General features: G+C 44.6%; 2 protein-coding genes across 8 annotated transcripts; one reads left to right on the top strand and one right to left on the bottom strand.

Moving 5' to 3' along the window:
- The first annotated feature begins 878 nt into the window (after positions 1 to 878).
- On the top strand, positions 879 to 22,703 carry arhgef15b (Rho guanine nucleotide exchange factor 15b). The gene is made up of 16 exons (XM_035783616.2): positions 879 to 1,538; positions 5,553 to 6,115; positions 12,473 to 13,468; positions 13,587 to 13,641; positions 14,246 to 14,307; positions 14,580 to 14,857; positions 15,387 to 15,547; positions 17,325 to 17,477; positions 17,683 to 17,812; positions 17,964 to 18,038; positions 19,542 to 19,634; positions 19,780 to 19,934; positions 20,146 to 20,313; positions 20,691 to 20,776; positions 20,948 to 21,052; positions 21,392 to 22,703. The coding sequence occupies exons 2-16, from the start codon at positions 6,025 to 6,027 to the stop codon at positions 21,556 to 21,558; spliced, it is 2,775 nt and encodes a 924-aa protein (XP_035639509.2). The 5' UTR covers positions 879 to 1,538; positions 5,553 to 6,024; the 3' UTR covers positions 21,559 to 22,703.
- A 137-nt stretch (positions 22,704 to 22,840) lies between these two features.
- On the bottom strand, positions 22,841 to 26,748 carry LOC118392017 (uncharacterized). 7 transcript variants are annotated; one of them, XM_052459675.1, is made up of 7 exons: positions 26,673 to 26,748; positions 26,421 to 26,499; positions 26,160 to 26,298; positions 25,016 to 25,175; positions 24,685 to 24,767; positions 23,648 to 23,965; positions 22,841 to 23,470 (listed from the first exon to the last, which is right to left on the bottom strand). In XM_052459675.1, the coding sequence occupies exons 4-7, from the start codon at positions 25,101 to 25,103 to the stop codon at positions 22,931 to 22,933; spliced, it is 1,029 nt and encodes a 342-aa protein (XP_052315635.1). In that variant the 5' UTR covers positions 25,104 to 25,175; positions 26,160 to 26,298; positions 26,421 to 26,499; positions 26,673 to 26,748; the 3' UTR covers positions 22,841 to 22,930. The 7 variants fall into 7 exon arrangements, with proteins under 7 accessions (XP_052315635.1, XP_052315636.1, XP_052315634.1 ...); XM_052459676.1 differs by having other exon boundaries at positions 26,416 to 26,499; positions 26,673 to 26,730; XM_052459674.1 differs by having other exon boundaries at positions 26,416 to 26,748.
- Between the last annotated feature and the right edge of the window lie 378 nt (positions 26,749 to 27,126).

Here is a 27,126-nt window from a genome sequence, read left to right as displayed (position 1 = left end):
GTAACCGTTTTAAACGTCAACTTCAGAGGAGTGACGTCAGAATTGGGACGTCCCAAGAATGCCGTTTAGACTTTTCCTTTCACGCACACAACGTCAAACCAAAGTAAACACCACTCCCTCACCACTGAAAAGCCGCAGTATCTTCTCGCGGCAGGAGTAGCTACGCTAGTTAAATAGACCCTTCTCTGCCTAACTACGTATTTTATTCTATGCAATGGAAAAAATGCATTACATACGTACTAGGCAACGTATTGCATTTTCACTCTCCATTCATCTATGATCCATTGCATATACAATGTATGTGATCAAATTATTTATGATTAGGAAAATGCACAAATCCCACAGCACTTTATGAAGAGATGCTTTGCCTCCACATTCTGAAAATTAGGCCATTTTTCAGATTGCTTTGTAAGTGACCGGATCTACTTCTCATTCATGGCAAACGGTCTTTTATTTTAAACACAAAATGCATATATTAATAGCACTGTAATATTTGGAAAACATGGTTTCAATGTTTAAAGTGTGACAATAACAAGTGTAATGGCTATTCAATAAAAAAAATCATAGAATAACCAAGACTGGACTATAACCCAATAGATTATTATGAGTATGATTTGACAGTCAAAAGTGTAAACAGTGTACAGTGTAAACGTTTCTACAGACTCCAGATTATTGAATTGTTTCCAAAAATTGTCGCGAGAAGAGAGTAGCAAAACAAAACAAAAAATGAATCGTGGCTAAAGGCAATGTCGAGGGGCGGGACAAGAGACAGACACTGTCACTAGGAACTCCCTCTTGAGCACCTGTCAATGTGTGCACCTGTATGGAAGGAAATGAATAAGCATTACACAGTAAATCATCTGCGTCTATGTAATTATGAATTATGGCAGTAAGAGACCTATAGTCATAAAAAAAGAAAGAGAAGATCAATATTATAAAAAGTAGGGCTATTTAAAATGAGTTAGGCTATTTAGTAATTCCTGACAATGCTTCTCAAGCACTTCTATTATAATATCTCTCCACCAGTGTGTCAGTGTGTTGTTTTGAAAGGGCGTTTACTCTATTGAAAGCGAGCGAGTTGTGTTCAGTTTGTGTTGTGTGAGATGAGAGGGAGACAGAGGAAGGAGAGGGTGGAGAAATCTCGGGGGGGGCACAACCCCACACCGGCAGGCCCACGCACGCGAACGCAAGCAGGAAACAAAGAACTGGCAATGATGAAATCGCTCCCGAACCGCATACTAGGATCTACAGCGAAACAATAAAGAATACTCAGAGAACACTATCTATCGTTCGTTGTGTTATTATTATCGTGTATGTTTAGACTACATCGTATTTTATGGATTTCCCATTTTTTATTGAACTAGTGAAGTTGATGCATAACCTGACTAGTGTAGCCGCGACTGATTAAATATACTTGTTTTTTTAAATCGGAGGAGGACGATTTATAATCGTTGACAGGGGTTTTGTCAAGGCAACAATTTTACATGAACTGGATTGTCGTTGGATGATTGTTTACGGACGTGGATGCGAATCTACTGGTGAGTAGCATGCACTTGATTCACTGTCTGGCTGCCTACGATTTTGACAGTAGTTTGATCAAATCAATTGACATATCAAATGTTGTAGTTACATTTGTGGAACTTCAGTTCAGATTGCAAGATTTTATTGTATACATGGTCCAACACAGTATATATATATATATATATGTTTTTCTTTTACAGTTTTTCATTACTTAACAATTTTCATAAACTTAAAGGTCTGAAACATTAATATGAATATTTTTGGGGGGTGTAAAAATGCAACTACGAGGCAGTGTTTGTGTGTGTGTGTTTCCTGTCAAAACACACCTTTTTCCGCTCTTCCCGACAAACAGACATAGAGAGACGATATTGTTTATAATGGCTATTGTCAGTTCTTCCCTAGACGCTGTGTCCAGTGCTCTAGATTTCTCTTCCTAAAGCCCCCGTCCTGTGACACTTAAGAGCAGATGGCCAAATAGACACACACACACACACACACACACACACACACACACACACACACACACACACACACACACACACACACACACACACACACACACACATGCCTGTAGTTAATGGATGAAGGTCCACTAAAGCACTTAGGATCGTCAGCCGGACTGCCAAACTGGATGGATAACACAATGAAAATCAATCTTAAAAAACTGAGTGGGTCGGTGCACACTGGGGCTCTCCAGGATTGATTGAGAGATACAATGGCTGAACGTTTTGACAGAGTGAAAGACTGGCCTAGTGACCTAGACATGATAGCATGTAGCCTGTCTGCCTGCCTGAAACACGCTGCTATTGACTGAAACATGTCAGAAAGCAAGGGTGGACAATAGTTATCCATACTGATGGTTGGTCATAGACAGACAGAGGGGGTTGTACACTTAAGGAGACATAATGCATACTGCATTGTCTATGAGGTCTTTGTGTATGTTCACAACCAACAAGCAGCCACCCCTACTTACATTGTTAATCAAAACCTGAGGCTAAAACTGGAACCAGAATTGACCCACACTGACGCATCAAGCTGAAAGTCGTTAACAAGTCTAAGTTGGTGTTATGTGGTGAAGGAGTCTCTGGGTTTTTTGAGTCGAGTGTGAAAGTGTGCCATAGTCAATCGTTCATGCAGAAATATGGATACAGGTGTGCCATTGGAATCTGTACAGATGTATGATCTCACTTCTGCAGTTACAGAGAGCGATGCAATAACCTCCCTATAGAGAAGCCTTGCTGTATAGGGGGATGAGTATTGGTATGGTGACTAACCTAATCTCTCTTTTGGTTTAATACAGCAAGAGCTGTGGTTATCGACCTGCCGTTTTAGTGTCTATTTTTGAACGACCTCGCAATGAAATTAATAGTTTGTTCATGACATCAACTTTTTCCCCTTTTTTATAGAAGGAAGGGAACTAGAAAAGGAGGTCCACTTCCCTCGGCTGTTTTGTATGAATGGAGTGAATGCAACGAATGAAGGGTATTGAATGTCATGTTCTGAGCTCGTACAGAGTATCAGATGGGATGCCAGATCATCTGTTCAGAATGTCTGCGCTGCACACACCCTTAGCAAGCATTCACATTGTGCACGTATGACTTACATTCTTACAGCGTTACATTTGATCATGTCTCGCCGAGATAAAAGGGCTCTTACTGTAACTTACCACGTGCTGGTAAAGATCGCTTCAGAGTGCATTGACTGCATGGAACGGTAATGTCTTCAGTGTGTTAGCTTTTTATTGGCCAAAGCGCATGACTCCCAATTCACATACCGCTCCAACAGATCCACAGGTGATACAATCTCTATTGCACTCCACACCCGCCCTTTCCCACTTGTTCAAAAGGAACACCTATGTGAGAATGCTTTTCATTGGCGACAGCTCAGCGTTCAACACCACAGTGCCCTCCAAGCTCATCACTTAGCCAAGGACCCTGGGAATGAACACCTCTCGCTGCAGATCCTGTACTTAATAATAATATATGCCATTTAGCAGACGCTTTTATCCAAAGCGACTTACAGTCATGTGTGCATACATTCTACGTATGGGTGGTCCCGGGAATCGAACCCACTACCCTGGCGTTACAAGCGCCATGCTCTACCAACTGAGCTACAGAAGGACCATGGTACTGATGGGACGCCCCCAGGGGGCGAAGGTAGTTAACAACACATCTGCCACGCTGACCCTCAACACGGGTGGCCCCTCAGGGGTGCGTACTTCGTTCCCTCATGTACTCCCTGTTCACCCAGTACTGCGTGGGCGCGCACAACTCCAACATCAACAAGTTTGCCAACGACACAACGGTGGTAGGCCTGATCACGACGACAATGAAACAGCCTATGGGCAAGAGACCTGGCAGTGTGGCGCCAGGACAACAACCTCTCCCTGTCAGCAAGACAAAATGAGCTTATCGTGGACTACAGGAAATTTTGGTCCGAGCACGCCCCCATTCACATCGACAGGGCTGTAGTGGAGCGGGTCGAGAGTTTCAAGTTCCTCGGTGTCCCCATCATTAAGGATCTATCATGGTCCAAACACACCAACACAGTCATGAAGAGGGCACGACAACGCCTTTTCTCCCTCAGGAGGCTGAAAAGATTTGGTATGGACCCTCGGATCCTCAAAAGGTTCTACAGCTGCACCATCGAGAATATCTTGACTGGCTGCATCACCGCTTTGTACGGCAACTGCTTGGCATCCGACCACAAGGCGCTACAGAGGGTAGTGCATACGGGGCTGAGCTCCCTGCCACCCAGGACCTCTATACTAGGCGGAATCAAAGACTCCAGCCACCTAAGTCATAGACTGTTCTCCCTGCTACCGCACAGCAAGCGGTACCGATGCACCAAGTCTGGAACCAACAAGACCCTGAACAGTTTCTACTCCCAAGGCATAAGACTACAAAATAGTTAAGCAAATTGCTACCTGGACTATTTAACTATCTGCATCGACCCTTTTTGCACAAACTTTTTTGAACTATCACATATGCTGTTTTTTTTTATTGTTTACGATATGTGACTTTATTCCTAGTTATACAGTATGTACATATCTACCTCCATTGCCTTGTACCCCTGCACATCGACTCAGTACGGGTACCCCGTGTATATAGCCAAGTTATCGTTACTCATTGCGTATTTATTATTACGTGTTTTACTTTTCAAATATTTCTATCTTTTCTTTCTCTCTGTATTGTTGGGAAGGGCCCGTAAGTAAGTCAACATTTCATTGTTAGTCTACACCTGTTGTTTACAAAGCATGTGATGAATGCATTTTGATTTGACCACATGAGCCATTCCAAAACGGTACAGTAATTTCCCTGTTTCCAATCGTTTTCCTTATCTCCCTCCCCATTCCCCTCCAAATATAATTCTCTCTCTGCCTCTCTCTGTCTCTCTGCCTCTCTCTCCGTTACTTTGCTGTCGTTCATTAACAAACTTGAAATGTCTGAATGGACTCTGGCATAAAGCATTAAGGAGATTTTCTCTGTTGTTGTTGAGCTTCCTGTTGTGAAACGCATTACGTAACCTGTTTTCCCCGAGATGGAAACCGTATATTTATTATTCTAGGTGGCATGCTTGCAATACGTTCAAAATTACGCCATGCCTGGGGGACATGGCACTCACTGAATTGACTGGATTCATGGTTCCTCATCTGTGGTTAGCTGTATGTCTTCGAAGGTGTGTCTCCTCCTTCCAGTCCAAAGTTCCAGTCCTCTCTCTCACCAGGACAAAGTTACCTTTCCTGTCTTAGGGATCTTTAATGCAGCGACATAGCTAAGAGAACTCTATTCAATTATTTGGATTTGATTGCTAATGGATGCGCTGTGTTTTGTGATGTGTGTGAAGTTTTATTACTGTCATATTAAATACTTATAATGGTTGTATTACCGCATATTAGACCTGAGAACATAAAATATAATAAGTATAATGACACTGGTAGTGTGAAACTAGTCTCTGTCAGACTGTCCTCATTCAGACTTGCTGTATTCAGTCTCTCTCTCTCCCTCTCTCTCTCCCTTTGTCCTCTCCAGGTGAAAATGGCACACCCAAACTGACCTTTGACCTGAAAGCCTGACCTCCTGACAGGTCAGAGCTCAGATTGGAATACTCCCGGAAATACAGACCACCCTCCAATATGTCCCTCCCGGAACCTTCCATACGCCCCACGTCCCCCTTACCCCCCAGACCGGAGGCCAAACCCCGGCCCCCCATCTCTAGGAAACCCCCTCCCTCCAACGGATCCCCCTCCACCCCTCCCAGCTCGGGGAGAGGGGCAGCACAGGCAGCAATTCCAGAGGTAAAGTCAAGAGCATAGTGAGCAAGTTCAGTCACCCAGAGACTACACCTACCACCAGAGGATATGCTACACCAACTGCCAATGGCACCACCGTCAAACCTCCTCTCCGGACCCGAGGGCCCAGGAGGGCCCCCACGGTCAAGCCCAAACCGTCCCGTGCCTCCATCCAGCAGTCTGCGAGTCCAGACCAGGCCCCTCCACTGCCCATGAAGAGGAGCCGGATCCTGCGGCAGCAGAGCGACCAGGCCAAGAGGGACACCCCTGGAGGAGAGGAGGGCATCCCAGCCAGTCGATCAGGTAGAGTTTGTTTTTAATGCAATCAGATAGTGGCCGTGTCTGAAATATTTGTACTTGCGTTCTAAATAGTAGGCATTTTAGGTATGCAAAAAATATGTTTTATAGTATATGACATTTTTAAAAATGTAGTATACTTTAAATGCCAGGATGTCATACTAATTTCTGCTTTTTATCTAGTTGAATTCACTGCACAATATTGAGGAAGAGAGTCGTCATGACAACAGCTGATAATCAGCTGAGAGGAGCTCTGTACCAAATGAAGGAATGGAGGGAATCAACACAACTGTGTATTAGATGACAAATTCTCAGTAGGATGAGACTAGCAGGCTGATATTTGTTGCTTACTGTAATAGTTTTTACTAAACAGTACATTCTAAATAGTATGTAGTACGACTAGTACACAGTATGCAGTTTTAGTAAGTTGTAGGCAAAACAGATTTTGGACCCAGCTAGTCAGTATATCGATTGATCAATTCATGAATCAGTATTAATATCCTCTCGAAAAAACAATGTTTTTTTTTTTATGATAGGGACTGATCATTTGTTATGATTAGCAATGTAGCCTACCTATCTACTAAGGCAAGCAATGCAGACAGGGAAACAAAATACATAGGTTAGCTTTCCCACGGATGCCCGTTAATCAAGTGTTGCCAACGGTAACACATGACCTAATCATCAGGAAGCGCTAACAGTCGTCCCAACCCAACCCAACCCAACAAGCTAGCCCTGGGGTGGCAAGTTAAGAAAAAAATCTGTCCGGTATCTGAGTGTTACAAACATTGACACGTTTCTTTGCCAGTTTGATACCATTATGCAGCATGCCACATGCGAGTGCGGTATGTTCCTTTGAGCGCGGAATCTGTGCTCAGGTGTGTTGCCTCATTCCTGAGGCCTAGAGGGTGACACGTTTCCCCTTTACCCAGAGACAAAACGACTACCCTAAACAGCCGGAAACCGGTTTTGTCAGTGCACCTGTATAGGTAAACCGGTTTCCCTTGAATGGTGTTTTATCTCCATTTGTTTTATTTTATATTTATTGAACTAGGAAAGTCAGTTCAGAACACATTATTATTTACAATGGCGGCCTACCAAGAGGCAAAAGGCCTCCTGCGGGGTCGGGGGCTGGGATTAAAAATCAAATAAAAACATAGGACAAAACACACATCACGACAAGAGAGACACCACAACACTACATAAAGAGAGACCTAAGACGACAACATAGCATGGCAGCAACACATGACAACACAGCATGGTAGCAACACAACATGGTAGCAGCACAAAACATGGTGCAAGCATTAATGGCCACAGACAACAGCACAAAGGGCCATAAGGTAGAGACAATAATGCATCACGCGAAGCGGCCACAAATGTCAGTAAGCGTGTCCATTATTGAGTGTTTGAATGAAGAGATGGAGATAAAACGGTCCAGTTTGAGTGTTTTTTGCAGCTCGTTCCAGTCGCTAGCTGCAGCAAACTAAAAAGAGCCGCGACCCAGGGATGTATGTGTGCTTTGGGGACCTTTAACAGAATGTGATTGGCAGAATGAGGGCTGCAGTAGGTATCTCAGATAGGGGGGAGTGAGGCCTAAGAAGGTTTTATAAATAAGCATCATCCAGTGGGTCTTCAAAGCAAATTTTGATTTGTCACATACACGTGTTTAGCAGATGTTATTGCGGGTATAGCGAAATGCTTGTGTTTCTTGCTCCAACAGTGCAGTAATATCTAACAATTTCACAACAATACACACACATTTAAAGTAAAGGAATGAAGAATATATAAATATTGGGTGAGCAATGTCAGAGCGACATAGACTTAGTTACAGTTGAATAGGATAGAATACAGTAGATACATATCAGTCTCTCTGTCCCAGATTTGATGCACCTGTACTGGCCTCGCTTTCTGGATGATAGCGGGGTGAACAGGCGGTGGCTCGGGTGGTTGTTGTCCTCAATGATCTTTTTGGCCTTCCTGTGACATTGGGTTCTGTATCTGTCCTGGAGGGTAGGTAGTTTGCCCCCTGGCAATGCGTTGGGCAGACTGCACCACCCTCTGGAGAGACCTGTGGTTATGGGCGGTGCAGTTGCCGTACCAGACGGTGATACAGCGAGACAGGATGCTCTCAATTTTGCACCTGTAAAAGTTGGAGGGTTTTAGGTGCCAAACCACATTTCTTCACCCTCCTGAGGCTAAAGAGGTGCTGTTGCTCCTTCTTCACCACACTGTCTGTGTGTGTGGACCATTTAAGTTTGTCAGGGATGTGTACGTCGAGGAACTTGAAGCTTTCTACCTTCTCCACTGCGGTCCCGACGATGTGGATAGGGTGGTGCTCCCTCTGCTGTTTCCTGAAGTCCATGATCAACTCCTTTGTATTGTTGACATTGGGTGAGAGGTTATGTTCCTGGCACCACACTTCCAGGGCTCTCATGTCCTCCCTGTAGGCTTTCTTGTCATTTTTGGTAATCAGGCCTACTACTGTTGTCATCTGCAAACTTGATGATTGAGTTGGAGGCGTGCGAGGCCACGCAGTCATGGGGGAACAAGGAGTACAGGAAGGGGCTGAGCACGCATCCTTGTGGGGCCCCAGTGTTGAGTATCAGCGGAGTGTAGGTGATTTTCCCTACCTACGCCACCTGGGGGGCGGCCCGTCAGGATGTACAGGACCAAGTTGCACAGTGAAGGGTTTAGACCCAAGAACACAAGCTTAATGATGTGCTTGGAGGGTACTATGGTGTTGAATGCTGAGCTATTGTCAATGAACAGCATTCTTACATAGGTATTCCTCTTGTCCAGATGCTATGGGGCAGTGCGATGGCGATTGCATTGTCTGTGGATATATTGGGGCGGAAAGCAAATTGAAGTGGGTCTAGGGTGTCAGATAAGGTAGAGGTGATATGATCCTTGACTAGTGTCTCAAAGCACTTCGTGATGACAGAAGTGAGTGCTACGGGGTGATAGTCATTTAGTTCAGTTACCTTTGCTTTCTTGGGTCCAGGAAAAATCGTGGACATCTTGAAGCATGTGGGGACAGTAGACTGGGATAGGGAGGGATTGAATATGTCCGTAAACACTCCAGCCATCTGGTCTTCTCTGAGTATGCGGCTAGGGATGCCGAAGCCTGAGAGCTAGAAGCACGGCAATCTTCTCTGTCTGCGCCATTTTCAAAATTGCGACGGGTGTAGTGTACAGAGATGACCAGTTTTGTACAGTAGTATAGAGTGCAGCTGTGTCCTATAAGAAGCATTGTTGGCAAATATTTTTTGTTGTTGTTGTTTAAAAAAATGTTTTTACCCCCTTATCTCCCCAATTTCGTGGTAGTTACTATCTTGTCTCACCGCTACAACTCCCGTACAGGCTCGGGAGAGACGAAGGTCGAAAGCCATGCGTCCTCCGAAACACAACCCAACCAAGCCGAACTGCTTCTTAAACCAGCGCGCATCCAACTCAGAAGCCAGCCGCACCAATGTGTCGGAGGAAACACCGTGCACCTGGCGACCTGGTTAGCGTGCACTGCGCCCGGCCCGCCACAGGAGTCGCTAGTGCGCGATGGGACAAGGATATCCCTACCGGCCAAACCCTCCCTAACCCGGACGACGCTAGGCCAATTGTGCATCGTCCCATGGACCTCCCGGTCGCGGCCGGCTGCGACAGAGCCTGGGCGCGAACCCAGAGTCTCTGGTGGCACAGCCCACTGCGCCACACGGGAAGCCTCATTGGTGGCAAATCTGATGGCCTAATGGTAAAGAACATCTAGCCGCTCGAGAGCACCCTTGCCTGCCGATCTATAAATTACGTCTCCGTAATCTAGCATGGGTAGGATGGTCATCTGAATCAGGGTTAGTTTGGCAGCTGGGGTGAAAGAGGAGCGATTACGATAGATGAAACCAAGTCTAGATTTAACCTTAGCCCGCAGCTTTGATATGTGCTGAGAGAAGGACAGTGCACCATCTAGCCTGCCGGGCGGCAGGGTAGCCTAGTGTTTAGCGCATGCATTGGTCTAGTAATCGGAAGGTTGCAAGTTCAAACCTGTCGTTCTGCCCCTGAACAGGCAGTTAACCCACCGTTCCTAGGCCGTCAATGAAAATAAGAATTTGTTCTTAACTGACTTGCCTAGTTAAATAAAGGTTAAACAAACAAATACTCCCAAGTACTTGTATGAGGTGACTACCTCATGCTCTAAACCCTCAGAGGTAGTAATCAAACCCTCAGAGGTAGTAATCACACATTCTTCTTACCAAACCACATGCCCTTTGTTTTGGAGGCGTTCAGAACAACGTTCAAGGCAGAGAAAGTTTGTTGGACACTATGAAAGCTTTGTTGTAGAGCGTTTAACATTAAATCTGGGGAGGGGCCAGCTGAGTATCATCCATTTATATGCAGATGATAGGGGCCTCCCGAGTGGCGCATTGGTCTAGCTGTGCCACTAGAGATCCTGGTTCGAGTCCAGGCTCTGTCGTAGCCGGCCGCAACTGGGAGACCCATGGGGTGGCTCCCAATTGGCCCACCGTCGTCCAGGTTAAGGGAGGGTTTGGCCGGCACATATGTCGCTGTCCCATCGCACTCTAGTGACTCCTGTGGAGTGCTGGGCACATAGACGCTGACATGGTCGCCAGGTGTACGGTGTTTCTTCCGACACATTGGTGGGGATGGCTTCTGGGTTAAGCGGGCATTGTGTCAAGAAGCAGTTCAGCTTGGTTGGGTCCTATTTTGCAGGATGCATGGCTCTCGACCTTCGCCTCTCCCAAGTCCATTTGGGAGTTGCAGCGATGAGACAAGACTGTAACTACCGATTGGATACCACGAAATTGGGGAGGAATTTTTTAAACAATAAAACAACAACAAATATAAATGGATGAGAGAGCTTCCTACTGCTTGAGCTATGTTGTTGATGTAAATTGAGAAGAATGTGGGACCTACGATCGAGCCTTGGGGTACTCCCTTGGTGACAGGCAGTGGCTGAGATAGCAGATGTTCTGACTTTATACCCTGCACTCTTTGAGGGAGGTAGTTAGTAAACCAGGCCAAAGACCCCTCAGAGACATCAATACTACTTGCCTGAACGAGAGCCAGTCAGCCTGAGTATGTGTGTGCCGAGTGATTTACCAAATGGAATTCTTGAGGTGGAGTAACTCTGCCAGATCACGATTGATGAGCGTTTTATGGCATGCTCATCAGACAGCTTCTACCTCATCAATGATACTAACCTGGTTAAGTAAAGGAAAAAATAAATAAACATATCCCACGTGGGTGTCTGTCCGTCCGTTCGTGTGGTTTTGCGTGCATGTATGTGTGTGAGTGAATGGCAAAGAGAGGAAGAGGCTGAGTAGAAATCTAGAAGAGTGGTAGAGAAAGAAAGAGGGGGAGAGCTGACTGAGAGAAAGCGAGAGGGTTCCTGTCCAAAACGGCAAGAAAAATAAGGAACAGGAACTAGTAGCATTTCTCACTGCAGAAAAGAACAAACAAATATCAAAATATATGTAGTATTAAACACTCATCAGGCTAAACAACTTAAGAATTCTTCCCCAAGTTTATGTGACAAAGCAAAAAACAAATCATGAAAGTAGGAGCAACAATTGAAAGTATTATAAAAATAGGAAGGTTGCATGTTAATTTGCCTAAACAGTGAAGATTCTCTCTCTCTCTCATACACACACACACACACGATTTGACTGATGTGCATTCCATTTCCATAAATATTTTATGGCATGCTCATCAGACAGCTTTTACCTTGTCAAGTCTTTACTGTCAAGGCACTGGAGACTTCCTCTATTTGCATTGCACTTGTGCTGACTGGCCAGTCCAGTTTGTGTTTAATGCCTAAGGCATAATGCTGACCTTTCATAAAACTGAGTTCAGTCAGGACACAGAAACAAACACACACACACACACATATACACACACACACATATACACACACACACACACACACACACACACACACACACACACACACACACACACACACACACACACACACACACACACACACACACACACACACACACACACACACACACACACACACACACACACACGCAGTGAAAGTGATATGTCCTGTTACCACAGGACCAGACTAGACAGGAAGCAACCACAATGATCAGTGAACTCCATCTGCCAAGGTTCAAGGGTCAATACAGGCCTGGAATGGAGTAAGTAATCCCACAGTCTTGGAGTTCTTGGTAACATAAATGCCAAACAAAACAGAACAAAAAACGTGTCTTTCTGATGCTTTATTAATTTCCTGTTACTGCAAACATATAGGCAAAAATGGGGCAGTGGATGTTAAAAGGGATGGGTTATGTTAGTGAAATGTTATGGCCTCCCAAACCATCTAACTCTGTGTCCCTCCCTCTCTCCCAGCACCTGACGGAAAAGAGGTAGAGCTTCAGCTGATTGGAGGAGTGGAAGTTGAGCCGGAGCACGGTTCAGGCACGCCCCTTAGCCCATGCTGCGACCAGGACTGCAGTTGTGTGTGCCACCTCCACCGGCCCGGCATGAAGCTGATATGGGTTCCCATCAACAAGGAAGAAGAGGAGGAGGAGGAGGAGGAGGAGGAGGAGGAGATTGTTCTGGAAGAGGAAACAGAGGAGGAGGAGAGAGGAAGGGAGGGGGAGAGCGAGGCAGGGGATGAGGAGGAGGAGGAGGGGGGGAGCGGTTTGTTGAGTGAGGAACGGGCGGGGCAGAGATTCAAGAAGGCAAAGTTTAACCAGGTTCTGGATGTGATGATAGCTAAAGGGAACCGTAGAAGGTCAGACCCAGGATCCCAGGTCATTCTGGCCTCCTTGGCCTTAAAACGCTCCCAGTCACCCCCCATCCCTCCTAAAAGAACCCAATCTCCCCCAAGCCATTTGAATGCCTTCATAGAGGAGGAGGACTCTATATATGAAGCTACTCTACTAATGGTGGAGCCAACACCCAGAAAGATCTGTCAAGAACTGGACATTAAGAAACCGGTCCGTTGGTCAAAACTGTCCTCCAGCAACTCGGAGGAAAACACTTCGATCCAGTCTGATTCGGACCCATCCCAAACCCAGACTACCGAGGACGCCCCTCCGGCCATCCCACCTCGGGTACCCCTTGCCCAGGACAAGTCCAAAACACCTGGCCACAACCTAACGCCCGTTCACAGGGGGGGTATCGCCTTACCTCAGCCCACCGCGGAGGAGTGGCGCTCCCTGCACCCCTCATCCCCCAACCATTCCTCTAGCCCCATAGTACCCCACCGGGTGGCCCCTCCACCCCCCACCAGCCCCCTGCTGCCCCACAGAGTCCCCCCACCTCAGCCACCCAAAACGGGCAGGGACGACAGGAGACTCAGTAACATCTCCGGCCATTCCATCAACCAAGCCATAAAAGGTTGGTATAAAAGTAAACATGCAATAAACCTGTTTTCTAGCATCTTTTCTCGTGAGAGGTCAGATATATACAATATAAATTAAGGGTATATTGTTAATTCTTTTGTGTTTCCCTCTAGAACAAGAGGAGGATGGACGCACTAAAGGAGAAAAGGAGGACACAGAGGAAGACTGGTAAGTTCTTGTCTCTCTTCTGTTGACGTCCATCTTTCCTCTTCTACTCTCATCTCATATGTCTTTGTTTTGGCCCTGTTGAAAGTCTTACTTCCTCCCTTCCTGTAAGTTACCACAGATCAGTGTGGGTTGGATCAATGAAGGTGATAGGGTATCACTTATCCAATCACATATCAGTGATTACTTCATGGAAGGAAAGGAAGAAGGATGCATTTAGCCATGTTGTATCTATGATCATATATTCTCCATTCATGCTTTTTTTAGATGTTCTATTGATATCTGTAAATCAACCAATTAAATCAAGCCACAGCCGGACATGATTACAGACACCTGTGTGTCTTTTCAAACTATATAAACGGGTGACCCGCAGAGTTTGTCATTATACGTTGATGAGAAACGTTATTCAGTTATTGCATCTGACCTCCTAGAGTGTGCGGCTCTCCTTTTCTTTTTCACGTGCTCTACTCCGATAGCCAGCACCTCGCCTAAAAAGGTGTGCGCTTCTTTCGCCTCCAAAGAGTTAGAACCAGGCCTATGTTTCACTAATTAACACTTTCCCAGCTTAGTCAGTTATCTAACATCCTGCCCTTCTTTCCTGTCCCAGTATGCCTGTAGCCCCACCCAGGAGAGGATCCTATATTGACTGGGAGTCCAGACTGCAGGATGGTAAGGTTACCAGGAGAGGATCCTATATTGACTGGGAGTCCAGACTGCAGGATGATAAGGTTACCTGACACAAGCATAACACACCCAAAATATCAGACACTGCTGAATCAGGTGACAAATGACATGCAAATGTAGGTGTAAAAAAAACAGAAAATGTTTGGTATGTCATCATTGTTTGAGGGTCACCAATAGATTAATACCCCACATATTAATACCTAATCTATTTGTATTAAGAGATTGTTTGCCCTTTGACCCCTCTGTGACCTCCTTAGAGCCTCTGTACCAGACGTACCGCGCCACTGTCATCACCAAGGAGATCCGGCGCCAGACGGTGTGCCGCAACATCAGCAAGACTAGTGCCGACTACCACATGGACTGGACTGCCCGCCGTGGTGGCGTGGGCATGGGGTCGGGGGGCGTGGGGGCGGTGGGCAGTGGTACTATTCCATTGCCCACCCCGGGCCAGAGCACCCTGTGGCAGGACATACCAGGAGTACGGGACAGTGGGGTGCTGGAGACTCTCAGCCCTGAACAGTGCAAGTACCAGGAGGTGAGGAAGAGGGGGAAAGAGGAGAAGGGGGTAGGGAGAGGCAATTCAGCAATAAAAGAGAAAGGAAGAGTTGAATGGATGTTGTCATGTATTAAGATGGAATCCCCCAGTGAGTGAAGAGCAAGTGTCCAGGTTTCCGAAGATTCAGTTTTTTTATAGAATCATCAGTAGGAAAAACTCAAATTTGATGGTGATATTCAATTACGGTTTGAATCTCATATGTATATACTGTACTCGATACCATCTACTGCATCTTGCCTATGCCGTTCTGTACCATCACTCATTCATATATCTTCATGTAATATTCTTATTCCAACGCTCTAACCACTAGGCTACCCTGCCGCCCCATATAAGGTAGTAGTTGTGGAATTGTTAGGTTAGATTACTCGTTGGTTATTACTGCATTGTCGGAACTAGAAGCACAAGCATTTTGCTACACTCGCATTAATATCTTCTAACCATGTGTATGTGACAAATAAAATTTGATTTGATATGTATGAATTCACCGTACCATTCTCTCTTCCCTCAGAGTATGTTTGAGGTGTTGACATCGGAAGCGTCGTACCTGCGTTCCCTAAGAGTTCTCACAGAACACTTCCTGGATTCCCGGGATCTGGACGAAGCGCTGATCATCCGGGACAGGAAGACCCTCTTCTCCAATGTCCTGCGAGTCCGGGAGGTCAGCGAGAGGTAAGAGGGAGAGAGAGGAGTAAAGGGATTCTCAGCTAACAGTTGGGAGTCAGAGGAAGGAAGGAAATAAGGAATAGCATCTGACACAGATTGATAGATTTACACCGTTAGATCATGACAAATCAAAGTTTACTGGTTTATCATACACAGTTTAGCAGATGTTATAGCCGGTGCCGCACTAAACTCCTAACAGTGCAGTAGAATGTCAAACAAGTACACAAATAATCAGAAACAAGAAATCAATAATGTCAGAATGAATCCAATGATCGAGTTGATCCCATTAGATCAGGAAAATGTATCATGTTAGATCAGAACAATCCTGGTTGTAGGAAAGCTATAATGTGTGCAGAGTGGAGACCCAGCACAACAGTGACCGCCACAGCCACAGGCCACTGCTTTATCCTTGACGTGACATGAAACAAGGAGGCTGTGTTTTGCCCCACGTTTACACCTGTAGAGAGTGTAACGCCCCCTTTTTGGTCTTTTGCATAGTAGCAAAGTGGTTCCTATGCAGTCCATGCACAATGTTCATACTGAATACAAGCAGTCTGGTGTTCAGTAGGAACCATGGGCGTTGCCAGCCCTGGGTGTTGCTTTTGTAGAAATCTATTCCTATGTAGCTTAGTTGGTGTCAAAGAGAAGGAAGGGGGAATCAAATGTTTGTGTGTTTCATTTCGTTGTATGATCTTGCATGACCTTGAAAGACAAATTGCCATTCTAATCACATTAAACATTTGTATCTATGGAGACATTTTGTGAATATATTACTCAACCTCCTTTATTCTGACTTTCACTGCGTCAATTTTATTGATTGAAAACTACATTTGGCAATTGCAGCCACTCACTAACAGGTGGCCCTTATCTTTAGAATACATTTTTACATCCTTTTGGCAAATATACATTTTAGAAGACCAGCCTACAAATAAATGGCTGCTATGCCTACAACACGTGCATATTCTGGTGACATGATGATCGATGCTTGGCTGCCGTTTGACAAATACAAATAATCTCGCTCTTTTATCCATAATAACCTCCTCATCTAGGCTATACCAGCACTGCATCTGCAAGCTTTTGGCTAAGACACACGTGCCAATACCAGCATGGGCACATTAGCTATATAACGCAACATTTTTGTGACAAAACCATCATTAGAGTTGAATATGCAATGAAGGCCCAATTAACTTTTTTTTTTAAATTATCCGGTACATGGGAATTTAACCGCAAAAGTCATTTTTACGTGCGGTAAGTCATCACGCAACAAGTGAATTTGATGGAAATGCATCTCTGGTGGCATATAGTTTTTATGCGGATTTCAGAATATTCACATGAAAATCTGTCGCCAATTGGATGGAAACTGTGTTCGAGTTATTTCCTGATAGTTGCTGGTTAAAAATGCAATCTACACAAGACCTTCTAATCGGCAAGTTTGCATGGGCATGAGTTTCGGCTTTCCATAGTGATATCACCACATGGTAAATTGGTTAATAGACCAATAAAAACATAGTTCCAAACCTCTCTGCCAGTAAAAGCTAGTTTTTAGTTTTCCCCTCACCACTAAGACAACTCCCTAGCAAAATTCTTTGTTGATGAATAGTTTTTGGCTAAAAAGCTCATTTTGCCAATTGTAATGGAAATCCAATACAGTAAGGTACATAGTTGTTACCCAGGAATGATGTAATATTGATATGAAAAGAAATGGCTGCATTGGACCTCTTTAATAAACCCCTCATCAATAGAATAAACCATAACCTTTGCCCTTTCGAACCCCCCCCATTAGGTTTCTGAAGGACCTGGAGGACCGTATGGACGAAGGTCTGGTGTTCTCCGACATCTGTGACATCATCCACTACCACGCACAGCACAACTTCCCGGCCTACATCGACTACGTCCGCAACCAGATCTACCAGGAGAAGACCTACACATCCCTCATGTAAGTATGGGTCTATTACTAGATCTCAGAGGTAGGGTTGCAAAATCCTGGTCATTTCCCCCAAATTCCCAGATTTTCCAGAAATCCAGATCGGAAAATTCCCGGATTTCCTGATTTTGGGAATGTTGACGGAGGCATCTTGGTCTGATCATTTACCCAGCAAACTAGAAAAAGATGGGACACTGAATAATGTGTGTCCCCACAGGAAAACCAATGTGGCGTTTGCCACGGTCATCACCCGTCTGCAGGAGTCTCCTCAGTGCCAGCGGCTGCCATTCATGTCCTTCCTGCTGCTGCCCTTCCAACGAATCACACGCATTAAGATGCTCATCGAGGTTAGCGGTATCATGTGAAGTGGACTACAAAGTGTTTTCTATCACAATGAAATGCATGAAACCACATGACTATTAGATTTGTTTGCCTTGAATCCAGATCATCATTTGTTTGTATTGTGTAACATGGCTTATTGTTGCTTTTGTTCATCAGAACATCCTGAAAAGAACAAAGGAGGGGACTACAGAGGAACAGACCGCCTCCAAGGCCCTGGACTCTGTTTCCAAGGTAACACACCTCTCCTGTTTCCATCCAGCCGTCTGCCTGCCCACAGACATTCCGATTGTTCCATTCTAAAGCACTGTTCCACACCGTTCTGGAATATGGAGCAACGGCGTCAGTCCCCTGGTCTATTGTGTGGGATAGAGGATATCCTATTGCGAGAGGACAGAGAGAGTGACTCAGTGTGTCACTGAAGACAATGACAATCTGACAAAGTGTAGAGATAAGAGATGAGGACTCCCAGCTAGCATATTTGGTTCCTTGGAAGTTGTGTGAACGTACAATTTTGGTTTCCCATTGGTTCTGGGAACAAAGTCATACATTTCCTGACTGGTAAAACAGAATGTTTTTTAAACGTTCTGAGAACGGAAGTGAAAATTTTGACTGTTCTGGGAATGTACATTTTTAGTTTGCAGGGAGGTTCTGAGAACATTTTACGGTTCCCTGAAAGTTTTCCTGGAAGGTTTTAATACCGTTCTGAGAATAAGACTTTTAATAACATTGCTTGCTTAGTTTGGGTTAACTGTTTTGAAATCCAAGCACAGATAGGACACATGGAAATTAATTTGCTTTGGAAATAATCATGCTAACACGTTTATTTTTTGCTTTACTCTGGCACGGTGTCAGTGAGATTCAAACCTATGATCTTCTGTCCACAATCCATGGAATTGGTACGCTGTGCCACCAGGATGGAGGAAGCATGCCTTTTTTTTATTCATACAAAGCTGTTCATTTAAGTCTATTCAAACAAACCCCATTTAAAAGGGAACAAGCACTCATTAACACAGTTAACAAGATCAAGGATAGAGAGAGTTTTGTTGATGCTGAGAACAGAATGTACATGTTTTTAAATAACATTCTTAGAATGTTCTTTGAACGATGCTAATATTTTCTTATGGTTTTTATGGAAAATGTTCCTAATGTTCTGAGAACATGACGTTAAATAGAACCATGAGGAAAACGTTATGCTGAAGTACTGAAATTCCCACAGAATAACTTTGTTTCTTAATGTTCTCAGAATTTTCTGAGGACATTAATTTATTTAGAACCATGAGACTTGTGGAAAACATTATGCTGAAGTACTGAAATTCCCACCTATGAAACATATGGTTCTCAGAACGTTATGTGCTAGCTGGGTATCCTGCACCATTCCCAGAACATGGTGTGAATGTTGTTTGCAAAATAACCATGCTCTTACCAAGCTCCAAGAAACATATGGTTCAAGGGGACATTACAGTATGTGTTACCTGGGCTGGCGGTTGCTGCTGTGCTAGCGAGTGTTATTCAAGAAGGGAGGGATCCCCTTGAAAAAGAGAAGAACTTGATACACTTGTGATAGCGAGGAATGGGGATTTTCATGAAATTAGAGAAGGGCTATGAGGATTATTTATCTTGTCTGTTTGAGAGAAAAAGTGAAGGGGCAGCCAAGGTGTCTCTGATCTACTGTTTTCATTCAGTCTCTTGTTCTTTGTCTCATACAATTTATCTTTTTCTTTCACGTTTCCTCAGATCATAGAGGAGTGCAACACCCAAGTGGGGAAGATGAAACAGGTGGAGGAGCTGATCCACCTCTCCAAGACGCTGGAGTTTGACAAGCTCAAGGTAATCAATTAATCAGTCAGTCAGTCATTCAGTTATTACACGACCCAAATACAATATGAGCCTATCCCTTTCTAATTGATTCTTATACATTTCTCCTCCCCTCTCTCTCTTCCTCTCCCTCTAATCTTCCCTGCCTCTCTATCAGGCCATCCCCATCATCTCCCAAACCCGTTTCCTGGAGAAGCGTGGGGAGGTACAGGAGATGGCTAAAGGGGGCAACCTCTTCAACCTGCGTCCCAAGTTCACCCCTGTCTACCTCTTCCTCTTCAACGACCTGCTCATCATCGCCACCAAGAAGGGGTGAGTCCCCCTTATGGTGTTCCTAAGGCTTTATGAAGCCTTCACAAAACCTTCATAAGGCCTTTATTAATGCTTTACAAGTAATGTATACCACGTCAGGCTAGAATATAGAGCGTGGCTCTACATTCACATGTTCTACACTCATAGTCTATGACTCATCTTACTGTCCCAGCCCATCAATGTGATTGGTTCCTCCTCTTATCTCCATTAGTTCGGAGCGTTTCGTGGTGATGGACCACGCCCACCGTTCCCTGGTCCAGGTTCAGCCAATAAAAGAGGACCAGGCCCTGAGCCCTAGCTATGAACACTGTTTCTGTCTGACTCTACTGGAGAACCACCAGGGACGCATGATGGAGAGGCTGATGAAGGCCTCCTCACAGTGAGTAGAACACTGTGTGATATGGAGCACATGGGGATGTGTGATATGGAGCACATGGGGATGTGTGATATGGAGCACATGGGGATGTGTGAAACTTACTCCTCAGCCTGAAGTGTCCCCACTTGCACCACCGAATAGTTCACTTTTCGGTGACGCCTACTGGTAAAACGCTTCGGGAGGGTGGTCACGTGTGCTAACAAAGCAGAGGTACTAGGTTCGAGCCTCTGTGTGAGCCGAATCAGGAGGAAGTGGTACTCGCTAAACGAGCAGCGTGACATCCTTTACAAATACACAAGTTTATTCGCACTCTATGGTCTGTTTCACAAGTCAGTTCTCTCTTTCTCCTTTTTGCTTGTCTTTCTACCTGACCTGCACAGGTCTGACCTGCACAGGTGGATAGCAGCGTTCCCTAACCCTGGTAACCATGATGGAGATCAGGAGGAAGTCATCTATGATGACTGGGGTGAGTGACTGGGTTAGCTAGCCGCAGTTAGGAAGCCATTAGTGACTGAGCTAGTTGCCAAATTCAACCATCCACACACCCATTTAGTCTCCGTTTGCCTTATTGTAAGTACATGGAAACACTTTGGTTTGTATTTGTGTGGTTTCTTGATATTTACTGTTGTGTCCTCAGACTGTCCTCAGGTGCAGTGTGTGGAGCAGTACATTGCTCAGCAGGCTGATGAGCTCACCCTGGAACCCACGGAGATCATCAACGTGGTGCGCAAGACCAACGAGGGTAAGACCTGGCAGGACACTAATGACCTGTCATGTGGTTAGTTAGGAAACTGGGTAGCACTTTATTTTACAAATCCAGAAATTATCCGGTCATTACTACTGACACAGTAATAACCAATCCAATTAACCCACTTCTTTTCCCCAACTCTCTGTTATCCCGAAAATTCTAATTCAACCCTTTAACCTACCTTATCCTCTATACTGTAGCAGTTTGATTTGTGAATGTTATTTTGCATGATTTATATGTAAACATCCTAACTCCCCCCTGCACTCACCCATCCCTCTTCTTCTCCTTCATTCTCCACCTCCTTCCCCTCCCTCGCTCCCTCCATCTCTCCAGGTTTGTACGAGGGGATCCGTCTCTCCGACGGACAGAAGGGTTGGTTCCCCGTGGAGAATGTTTTAGAGATCACCAACGAGCATGTGCGGCGACGGAACCTTCGGGAGCGCTACCGGGTCTTTCAGGCCGCCAGCATCGTCACCAACAAGGTCAAGACCCTTCCATAGTGTTGACGGAACGTCAAGGGAACATTCCAGAATAGTAAAGACCATGCCTTGAGGTCAGCTTAATGGTGACAGAACATCAGGAGAACGTCATTCGAACGTTGACAAAATGTTACAGAACATTTAACTGGATAGGGGAGTGAACCAGTGCCTGCTCTGCATGCTCCCCTGAATAACTCTTAGCTGTAGATATGAGATTTCTGAGAAGCGCTATCTCACTGTGGGTTTTGACTAGAGGCGGCTTGACATTTGCATAAAGTAGAGCAGAGATCGTTTTTTTCTCTACCTGCCCACTAGCAGGGTTCTCGCCGTTCACCTTCCCACAGTTCCCCACACATTTCTGTGCCCTCGTTGAAAATGAATGGGGCAGAACTTGCGGAATTCATTGTTTGTGAAAACCCTACGTTATCATATCATGCAATTAGCATGTTTTCATTTTGTACAAATTACTCATTTGTTGGAAGTTATGGGGGAATGTTTTTTTTTTTTTTAGGGAACTTTAAAGAACCAGGAAATGAAAAATATGGTAGGAGGATGATGTACTAATTTATTACAGGCAAACAAAAATGGACTCCTCTCTTTAATGTTGAGTATGTATTTGAGTGAGAGTGTATAGTATGAGTGAGAGTGTATGTTTGTGTGTGTGCGAACCTGCACCTAACCCCACACACTGCCAGAGGAAAGCTCCAGTTGAAAAGTTTCCCTGCATCAATGTCAGTCAGGTATACCATACCAGTTTGCACGTATCAGGTGGTATATCAAGTATAGATCAAACTCTGAAGTGCCTTCCAATGGATTGTACTCGAAGCACAAGTCCTACAGCTGTGTTATCGTCGTCACTACAGGGTTGGATACATTTGACTGCCATTTCTGGACACAAAAAAAGTCATAGCCAAGTCGCAAACATAATGTCAAGACCACAAAACCTGGTTGTTTGTGATGTACAGTAGTAATATTGGTAACATGGAGCTCTAGTGAAGCCATACTGTTATGATATCAACAGGTCTCTATTACCTCTTTATACAACGGATGGGTCTAATACTGAATGCTGATTGGTTAAAACCACATTCCATTCCGTTTGTTTGAGTGAGTGGGTTTACTCTGGTTTAAGACCAGTGTTCTTATTAAAACTCGATCATGTTTTTCAATGGAAGTGTTTTTTTCAACAGATCAAATAAGATTGACTTTAGTCTGAAATATTAATATAATATTTGAACTATTTGGCAAGTAACAAAATATAAAAAGGCACAAAGGAAAATGAAGTGGTTAATTAAACTGTGTGGTGCACACTTGTAAAAAGGTCTTCAATTACAGTTTTGTTTTCTCGAATTGAACCTGAGCTTAACTATCATATGTTGTGCACATTTGTGGGCGATTAACTGAAAGGAGGACAACATGGGGTTGTGAGGTCACCCAGTATTAACAGGGCATCCACAGCCATCCCCTCAGACTCTGTGACAGTCCCATTTCTCAGAGCCACCGCATCACAAATACTGGTCATTGGAGGCAAAGCTTCTGGGGATAGGCAGCTTTCATCGTCTTCTAATGGCAGTGCATCACCATCACACTCTTCGGGTGAGAAGTACTGGAGATGTAGATTCTCAGGGCTTCTGTTAGAGGGCCTGTCCAGGGTCTGAGTCTGGTTCCAGGGCCCTTCATCATCCATCAGACTGACCGACTCCTCATCCATAGTGAGCAATGCGTTAGCTGCCTCCAGCTCCACAACAGACCTCAGTCTGGGCTGGTTCTGATGTTGGTGCTCCAAGATGTCCAACACAAAGAGCTGGTCCTCTCTATGAAAGAGCCCCATCTCTTCAGCTGGAGATGGTTTGGTGGTGGGAATGGACTGACCCACTGATGGCTGGCTAAGGGTTGAGGTGTGATCAATTGGCGATGTCCCTTCAGGACAAGCCACCTGTTAGTAAGATGATATATTATTAGGAATTTCTTTTGTATCTTTACAGACTCACAAAAAGTTGCCCATGAACACAGATCTAGGATCTGATTACTACCCCAGTCCTTCAGGAGGGAAACCTAACACTGACCTTAGATCAGCTACTAGAGGTACATTTCAACGTACTTCCTTATTTACCTGGGTGGAGATGACGGCAGTGGTGACCTCTGGATGGGCAGGCATTTGGTAATGGAGCTTCAGTAGGTTGGTTATAGCCTGATCCTCCTCCAGGCTTAGCTGGATCACAGCCTGACTCCGTCCCCTCTCTCTGGGCCTGGGTGCAAAGGGCCTCAGCCTGGGAGTGATGGGCAGATGGGGAGCGTCCCTCCTCCAGGTGTGGCCACCCAGGTCTCTGGTAGGGTGGGCTTGTGTTCTGAAGGGGTCAGGTCTGACGGGGGGTGCGGGGCAAAAGGACATGATGGGGCGAGGGGTGTTGAGTTGGAAGCACTCAAAAACCTGCCGTGGAGGGTAAGAAGGGAGGAGTATGGTTCATTTGCAGTTACTGCTTTTGTGTGCAAAAAGTCTAAATGTATGCACTCACTACTGTAAGTCTGGATAAGAGCATATGCTAAATTACTCAAATGTAAAATGAGAAACTGCTTCATTTCAAGTTTCATTAGTGATAAGTTCTGCTCATAACTACCTTCAACGAATGTAAGCGTTTCTACACCACCAGCAGCAGTGAAAACAGAGGATCTTCCTACGGTTCTAACCCCATCTCACTTCCACACCAAAACAAACCAAATGACCTCTACACTGTGTTCTACCGTCCCAATTTATTTCCACCCCCACTCGCCCTGTCTGACTAGAGGGAGGCAATCTAATTCAACTCCCCCAGTCTGTCTGATCCCCCTTTAATCTCTGAACAACCCCCCCCAACAGGATCCCAGTCGCCTCCCAAGGCCATAGAGACAGCCCACTCCCACCCCATCATGACCTGTAGTATTCTCCACAAATCTCTAGTAAGCTGGATAACCCCACTGAAAGGGGGCATTTAATAGGTTTTGCTTTATGATTTTAATTAATACACGGGGGATGGTTTTGGGGGTGTACTCTCTCTTTCCCTCTCTTTCTGTTGGCATCTAGCACATTACAGTTATCTGCAGTTAAGGCATTGCAAAAGGGCAGATGACTGCATAATTGATGAGATGGATTATGACCAATGATGCTCTCACCTGCAACTCGGTCACGATGTTCGGTACCCGTTGTCCCCGGCGCATGGTGGGGTCCGTGTAGAAGAACTCTGAGGGAGTCATAACTGGTACGGATGGGGGGAAATTGTCCAATAAACAAATATTGGCCTTGATTCATTTGGGAGGCGGGTCTTAAAAATCGGGTTTCGGGGGTCAAAAGTGTTGATGAACATTAAACAAACGATGAGAGTTTAAAAAACATACAGCCCTACTATTACCAAGTCAACCCCAAAAGTAAATGTGTCATTTGAAACCTGGCTAATATGTACCAAATCCCAAAAGGTAGCAGAGGGTCCAAGAGCTACATAGGCACCTGAGAGGGGTGGTGGTCCACCTGTCCTGTCCTCACCTAGCTGGTGGTGGGGTCTCCAGGGGTACTGGGCCGATCCCATGGCTGCCATGTACAGGGGCAGGAAGGAGGGATGGTGAAGGGTCCTGTTGGAGAATGGAGGAAGGACCACCTGCCTTGGGCTCTGTTGTTAGAGGAAAGACAACACAGATATTGGAATAAGGCAAAGGTATTGGCTGCTGATGATCTAATTTCAAGTATAATTGTCAAACACCAGTCTAGACGATGGTCATGTTTTTGTGTCGTCTCCATTTACTCAGTTCATGCGTATTATTGTAGGCTACTACCTCGCAATTAAATTGTAGTGTGTTGTTCCAAATCTACTAAACTGTTACTTCTGTATCAGTAGGCTATAATTCTGGAAAACTCACATTGAACTTTGCAGAACCTCCATGTCTGTCGCTCATATCGCTGCAACAACTTTTCTATTTCACTAAAACAAATATAATCTGAAAGGACCAGCAACGATCAATGCACAAAGAAAATAAGCTACTAAAACTGTTTTGGAAGCTTCAACTATTTCTAATGAATTAGCAACAAGCTCTTAAGGTACGAAAACATGTTCGCACAAGTTTTGTTGTGGTTTGAACCACAGGCGTCATAGACAATTGATGCGCATTGACATTTGGTAAATGAGCATGGCGCTACCTGCTGGCCATATCAGGGATCAATGATTCGTCTCTGACTGAATAATATATGTATTGGCTACATCTGAATCCATTAAACCTAGGTTCAATGACGTATACGTACTATGGAGATGCATTGTTGATCAGTGAAATTGCATATTGCAACTGTTTTAAATCCGTGGTCAATTATGTTCTTAGGATAGGCGAGTATAAAATTAAAAAAACAAGGCACCCATGCTGTCTGACTTTCCATAATGGGAAGAACACTGTGAAGATGTTGATCAAAGATATGCAGCTTTATTAAATAAATGTCAACTGGATTTTACTTCAGGTAAAGCTCATTCATTTAAATAGTTTTATAAAATATTGCTAACTGCTATAATAGTGATTCAATTTGTCTTAAATTCTATTGCAGGGCAGTGATTGGTTACCAATGGATTCATTCTAAATAAAGGTAAAATAAATAAAGGTAAAATTCTCACCCCTCTTTAGTTTCCTTCTGTCAGTGTGACAGGAGAAGTTGGAGGCTCTGAGCTCAACATGGCCAGGCAGAGGGAGGATACTGAACATGTAGCCACATTGACTCATACTGCTTAGTGATGGGATGAACACCATCCGCATCTAGAGGAGGGAAAGGATTCAATGCGTACGGTCAAGTCTGATTTTAAACAATTTTAGGTCAAAGGTTTACACTTAAAATGTATTGAAACAAAACCACGTCAATAAATGCATCATTACCTTACCAATAGCTTCGAATCGAGGTTCAATATCAGAAAATGCCAAGAGCGCAGACACCACAAGACTTCTATCCCGACATTCAACCTGAACAGTTCCCGAAAGACGAATTAAAGGTAATACCAATCAGGCTTCCATTGTTTTAAAAACGTTATTATAAAACGTATCATAGGCTAGAAGAAGTCGTAACCACTGTAAACCCACAAACACTGCAAGCAGTATAAAGGAAAAGGGACATGCTATACTACTCGTCTAGTTACATTGACTGCAGAGTATGACCCAAGCACTTCAATGTTTCCGTTCCACTCTCTGGATGATTCCGACTGTATCTCTTCCTTGTTGGGCAGGATATCAACCCTGATAACATTGATCTTTAACCTATTTCGATGTTAATGAAGCAAACAATAAATATAACGATTGTGTTTATCCAGATTCAAATTTCCTGAAATTGACCAGAAATAAGTGTCACTTGTGATTACTGCAATGTTAAGTAATTTAACAACCTGTATAGCAGTACCTAATCCCAAAACACGTTTATTTTTGACCTTGCGTTTGAACGTTCGCAGGCTTCCTAAAAAAACATGATCACCTTGGTCATTACCTGTCTTTTCTTAGTCATGAATGTTCCATTGTTGCTCTTTCAGAAAGATGGTTGACTGAAGAGACAACCACGCTTTATGATATGTCTCATTATTAATGCTGTTTGTTCACCAC

Source organism: Oncorhynchus keta, chromosome 13, assembly GCF_023373465.1.
Source record: "Oncorhynchus keta strain PuntledgeMale-10-30-2019 chromosome 13, Oket_V2, whole genome shotgun sequence".
In the NCBI taxonomy this organism is placed as follows: Eukaryota; Metazoa; Chordata; class Actinopteri; order Salmoniformes; family Salmonidae; genus Oncorhynchus; species Oncorhynchus keta.
Note: the sequence above shows the minus strand (reverse complement) of the source record. Positions and strands in the feature narration are given on the sequence as shown.